Below are 6406 nucleotides of genomic sequence, written 5' to 3'. Positions count from 1 at the left end.
TATGCTGCCGGAGGAGGCTGCTGCACACAGCCGTGAGTGAGTGATCAATGACAAACTATGAATAACACATGAGCAAGGCCCCCGATTCCCTAGCCTACAGGGAGCAGGCAGCACCCAACAATTTTACCATTGACAGTGCAGTGTCCCTTGCCTAATTAGCATTATAGTGCGTTACCACATTACTTGGGTAACTCAGGTTGCGCTAATAAGTCAAAGGGCACTAAGCTGTTAGCCATAGTAATGGTAAAATTGCCACATACTGTCTACAATACTGTCTACATACTGTAGATTTAGTCAATGAGGGCTAAAATGAGTGGTTCCCTCCATATTCTACTCAGCTAAGTTTATTATAATATGAAGAGGAATAGAAAGCTGTTCTGCTTCCTGTTTGCTCTAGTTTCTGTAACCTATACCTTAATTCACTCATTCATGCTTGACAGACCTTCCACAAAAGGGAATAAATATGTCGTCCTTTCATAATATGAACCTAAAACTAAAGAAGCAGCCAAAAAGATAGCAAGTAGCAAAATAAATTCATTACATCTCGCCAGACATTTGCCTCTGGCTGTGGCAGCATTGGCATTTGTAGAAAAACAGGATGCTAATAAGTCATGCTGTCTAGTCCTATCATGCCCAATTTTCCACTCTGATCATGACGCGGACCATGACATTTCTAGGTCTTGTAACTCCTAAATAAACCAATCTCTCTTGTTTACAATAAATACCAAATATACATATAAAAATTCAAGCTAAGCTTGTTCCCTACTCTCAATTGTCTTCTCAGCCTAATTACAGTTGAGCTAGTTTTGACAGTTTTCCCATTCACACCCAGACAGACAAATTAAGGTTTTAAAGGTACTTTGTGAAACATTAACACAGACATCTGAACCACATCATTATTATCGTGATGGAGTTTAGGCACTCAACAGGGAGGGATTTTCAGCCATAACTACTGTTATAAAGCAGTCAAAGTGCACCCATAAGGTAGCCACGTGAGTTGGTGGATGCCAGCTAGTCAAATGTAGCTGGTGGCTGCAGCTGACTGAATGCGGTGCAAGCAGTACTAGGGCGAATGCTGCATGCCAAGGATGGTCAATGAGAATCTAATACCTGATGAGTTCATACAAATGTAATGCAAGTTAATATAGCTAGAAAATGGACAGCAGGTGTCGCTAACACACACAAATACACATATACAGACACACACATACACACTAACATACACGCACACTTGCACACATGTAACACATCCATTGCCTCTCAGTCGTTCTTCTGAATGAACACTAATTTTGCTAGCTGACGCTGTTTTGTGACAGTCAGGTTTATACAATGTATAAATCTCGTATACATGGTAACAACTTCAGCTCATTCCTGCTCAGTAGTAGTTAGGTGGCTTGTCTAACATATACTGGCGAAAGTTAGTAGACCATAAAAGAAAATATGATATCTGGTAGAAACTCTTCACTTACGTAAAGGTGGCCGCTAACAATATAATTTGCTGAACGATCGTTTACAAATGATTCTCCTTATGAACGATCAGAGATGATCATTTGGGAGCATTAACCACTTCACTACTGAGGGGATTTTCCCCTTCAGGACCAGAGCAATTTTCATCTTTCACAGTGCTCCTTCCATTCATTTACCAATAGCTTTATTACTACTTATCACAACAAGACAATCTATATCTTGTTTTTTCCGCCACCAAATAGGCTTTTTTGGGTGGTACATTTTACTAAGAATAATTTTATTCTAAATGCATTTTAATGGGAAAATTAAAAAAAAATGGAAAAAAAAAATATTTCTCCGTTTTCTGCCATTATAGTTTTAAAATACATGCTATAATTATAATTTCTTAGTGACAGCCTGATCTGTAAACTCTACTTGTGGATGATGGATAACCACAATCACCGGTGACACTGGTTTATACGTACCCTTCGCTGCATTTGGCTATGGGACCTTCTTTTAGGTACATTGAAAAATCAATTACGCCAACCTGAAGTTAAAGGAGAAAAAAATACTAATCAGTAACAATATTCTAGTAGTATAAATTTTCTATGCTAGTATGTTGCTAGACATACCTGTGAATCCAGATCTTCCCCTTTCATACAGAAATTTGCATCAATCACATTAAGTCCAACCAAAAGCCCTGAAATGATTGCACCTTCCTCTTCCATCATCAGTGCATTGGGCTCATAGAATTCACTAAAAGAAAATAGACAAAAGAGCACCGATTGGAAATAAATATACTACCCTAATATGTCCAGCTCAGATTGTTTATACAAAAGATCTACAAAGATTCTTGTGTGTTTCGTCAAAGTATCACATTGCATAGATATAGTGAAATATAGATGGTGTTAGGATCGTTTAGTTGGGTGATTAACACACTCCATCTTCCAGTGGGTACGTAACATAATGCAGCAATATCAGACGCCATAGAGTTTGGCAGGGTTACTATGGCTGTACTTGCAATCCTATTCCCCAACTTGTGTGACAAAACTACTCTAGAAAGTGTTCCAGTATGTAGTAAAAGCTCCATTAAACCTAATATTCATCTCCAAAATAAAGGTTTCATCTTGACTTCCACTTGAAAGCACTCCCCATTTCTAGACATAGGCAGCTCTTGCCCATGGTGACTGGTGTGATAGATGTGACTCCATTCTGTCCACATTCTTACTGTATAGTCTGTGACCTGCAATGTGATGACATTTTAAGTGTCTGTATATTTTAAAACCAGGCTCTGATACTGGCGATACTGAATATTTATACTTTTGCATCACTCCCAGCTTAGTAACAGCTGGGTCATGCAAGGCAACCTTCCGAGCTCCTTGAGGAGCATATGGAGAGACAGATCTGTGAGTAAAGCTACGTACATACACTGGATTCAACTCAGCCAAGGTGGCCAATAAAGACTTCTTGGATCTTTAGCGATATCAGACACCAGAGTGACCCCAGATAGCATTGTTCTCCTACTCATCGAGCCCACCGGAAGCAGCACAGCCATGCGAGGTGGGGTGGTCAGCAGGATGATCAAAGAGATGGAAATTATTCCATTAATGCAAACTGTACGCAAATGTCTGCAGCCAATCCATTTTCAAGCTGCAAAAACTTGCAACAACTTGGAATTACTAGCATCTCACAGACTATCCCTAGTGGCCACCATGGTAATGAGCATGGCTTAGAAGTTCAGCCAAATCCCAATGAAGAGACTCTACAGCCTCAGCACCAGTTTACATTGTAGAAATATACTCCAAGGTTGCTTTACATTCTTCTTTGTTGTATACAAAACAATACATTTGTCAAGATACCTGAGAAGATCTTTTCTATTGATGAGGGCCTTCATGTACTCAGAAAGCTTCTTCTGCATCAGTGCTAAGCGCAACCAGGCTCTGCCTCTGCCTGCAGGTGTCCTATGGATGGAATACAGGAAAATAAGGACTTGTAATAGTGCTTTACATTAAGCTTCAAATGTGACCCTGCCACTGACGCTAGAGTACGTTTTGTTGCCAATATCCTGTTAAAAATATGTACCCTTCACAAATATTTCAGGTAGCGAAATGTACACTTTGACTAACCATCTGCTTGGCAAGTGAGGGACATCCCTAACTGGACTATCCATTAATAGTTCCCCCAGTTAAAGTGAATGTCTGGGCTAAATTGAAAAAAAAAATTAAATGTAGGTTCTAACGGTTATCCTCATCTAATTGTTTGTAGCACCACTTCTCACTGCAGCTCCTCTTCTTAAAGGACCACTATCGAGAACAATTGTAAAATTTAAAACATATAAAAACACAAATAAAAAGTACATTTCTACCAGAGTAAAATGAGCCATAAATTACTTTTTTCTATATTGCTGCCACTTACAGGAGGTAGTAAAAATCTGACAGAACTGACAGGTTTTGGACTAGCCCATTTCCTCATAGGGGATTCTCAGTGTTTTCTTTATTGTTCTTACAACTAACATAGTTTACCCTCACTGAGGACCCATCAAGGTACAGAAAGATGCTTCACACATGCTCACTATGCCACATAGGGTGGAGGCAGCAGCATATCCTGTTAGTATATGCTGCTCTGTCATAGTGCTGCTGTGCCTCTGCACTGTCTGTGCCTCTGAGCTATCATCACACTCTGTTCATTGCACAACAAAGAACAATGGTCCTGCAGTCCAAGAAACTATTGAATGGAAATGTACATATATAACCCAAAAAGCACAGACCATACTAATGAAATACACTTCAACTCACTTGAGCCCAGGTAGATCCTTAACACTAGCTGTAATCTCTGATGCTTCAGGTACAAGTTTCTCCACTAATTCCAGAGGACCCCAGAAGGACTTATTCTGGCCAAGAAAGGACTTCTTACCTGGAAAATAACAGCAAAACACAAAAATGCATGGTTTGTATACACTATGCACTGGTCATTTTTCTATAGCAAATGAAACAATAGAAAAGTAGTTCAGGTCTTTTGAAATACATTAAAATGTTATATTTAACTGCACTTAAAAAAAAAAAACTAATTGATTGAAAATAGTTCTATAAACCCTATTTTAACTGGCAATATATCAGCGCCACGGAAGATGCTTGCGCTATATAAATCAATAATAATAATATATGGAAGAAAAAAAAAAGTGTTGATCCTTGATGGTTACCCGTAACCTCCAAGAATCTACAGGATGATGGAGACCAGGAGCCCAATGGTGCAGTGTTGTTAGACAAGGAGCTAGTAAGCACACTTATGTAAGAAATATACACACAAAGGTGGTTTGCAATAACCTGCAATTTTTTTTTCCTCACAAATCATCTCACCTTATTCATTTTTCACCTTATTCTATATAAAACATTTTAAGCAACCGACAAGCAAAAAAGTGTTAGAAACATGGCAAGAGAAGTAATACCAAAGTTATAATAATCATCAACTTATTTTCATTTATTGCCTTTACAGTGCAGAAAAGTTTTTTTTATAGATAAAGTGAGAAACGGGTTAGGAGAAATAAGTTTTGTGCATCAACCCCTGAGAGAGAACAGACCTGAACAAACACCACAGTGACTATCTTTCCTTGAGTTAGCAGGGCTGCCTCTAATCCCCAAAGCACCTTATTAAATATTTTGTTATATGACTTAGGACCCGAACACACTGCATGCGATTCAATTAAATAAATCAAAGCCTATACATTTTGCAGATCCCAAAAGCATCATGACAGGCATAATAATCAGGGGCCCTGTACAGAGTAGTGCAATCCAATTTACACCCAGTCGCAATTACAGCGTCTGCTGCATTTTCCCTGGTTTGCAATTGGGTTAAATGAATGGGAGCGAATACAAATTGCATAGCATGGTGTTTTGTGATCTTCCATCAAGCTTAAAAAAAAAAATCGTCCAATCACTCCGTAATTGCGGCGACCCGAAAAATAAGAGCACATTGAACCAGGTTTGCGATCTTCAGTGTGTAAGGGTAGGTCCACTTTAAGCAGAGGTCTGTTGTATCTGCAAACTTAGGGCTCTTTCCCACTAGCAAAACCACAAAAAAGCAAAAGCGCAAGTGATTGTGATTCAATTTTGTTATGAGATTGCAATTTTTCATCCGCATTGCATTTCCATAACCGCTCTTAAAATCACTCCAGAAAGCATTTGCGATTTGCAAATCGATTTACAGTATTGGAAAATACCTTCCATGATTCCTATGTTAAATTAACAACCCTAACGATTTAAAAATAGTGGACAAGAACCCTTAGAGTTACAGTTGTGCTGATGTTATATGCTATAAATGACATCACACTGTCGGCATAGTTGGGTTGAAAAAAGATCCGCCGACATACGCAAATCAAGCATAGGCCTTTGTGGGTCACAACTCAAACCACTCACAATGCTTGTTGTGAATTGTGCCCTGCCAAGGTTTTGTTAGTCTCTGTCCATCACTAACAATGACAATGTCGAAGGGCATACCTTTTAAGCCATGCTTTAAACAGTGCTCCATCACTACAAAGAACTGCTGCAGCGGTGCATAGTCAGAGTCCAAGGTCCGACCCAGATTGAGAGCAGATTCAATTAAACCCTTTATACTCAATTTTGCCATGTTCATGAGATTCATTCGTTCGTTGGCCATTAGATAATTGGGATCTAGAAAAAAAGAGACACAAAAAGTTAAACTACAGCAGGAAATCAACTTGTATGCTTGAATAGATAGTGTAACAGCACTGATGAATTATGCATCACACTTTTCATGGCATTTATGGATATGTGAACATTGTGAATTGCCTTACAACACGGTACAGAGACAAAGTGAAGACTATGCCAACTGTATGACTGCACAAACTGTATATCTGCCCCAGTTACCACCAACACACATTGCTGAAAATGTAGGTCAGTGTATTTATTAAAAATACACTCATGTCAGTTTATTAAAAGAGGAA

General features: G+C 38.8%; 1 protein-coding gene across 4 annotated transcripts in view; it reads right to left on the bottom strand.

Moving 5' to 3' along the window:
• The window catches only part of RUFY3 (RUN and FYVE domain containing 3), a 108190-nt gene that overhangs the window by 38970 nt on the left and 62814 nt on the right, over positions 1 to 6406 (bottom strand). For all 4 annotated transcript variants that reach the window (XM_068233320.1, XM_068233328.1, XM_068233325.1 and 1 more), the window contains exons 2-6: positions 5940 to 6113; positions 4242 to 4359; positions 3306 to 3407; positions 2079 to 2202; positions 1932 to 1993 (exon numbers count right to left, since the gene is read on the bottom strand). In XM_068233320.1, the coding sequence (XP_068089421.1) occupies positions 1932 to 1993; positions 2079 to 2202; positions 3306 to 3407; positions 4242 to 4359; positions 5940 to 6113 (580 nt within the window). The remainder of the gene's footprint in view (positions 1 to 1931; positions 1994 to 2078; positions 2203 to 3305; positions 3408 to 4241; positions 4360 to 5939; positions 6114 to 6406) is intronic.

Source organism: Hyperolius riggenbachi, chromosome 1, assembly GCF_040937935.1.
Source record: "Hyperolius riggenbachi isolate aHypRig1 chromosome 1, aHypRig1.pri, whole genome shotgun sequence".
Taxonomy (NCBI): Eukaryota; Metazoa; Chordata; class Amphibia; order Anura; family Hyperoliidae; genus Hyperolius; species Hyperolius riggenbachi.
The sequence above is the reverse complement of the archived record's forward strand: the minus strand, read 5'-3'. Positions and strand labels throughout refer to the sequence as shown.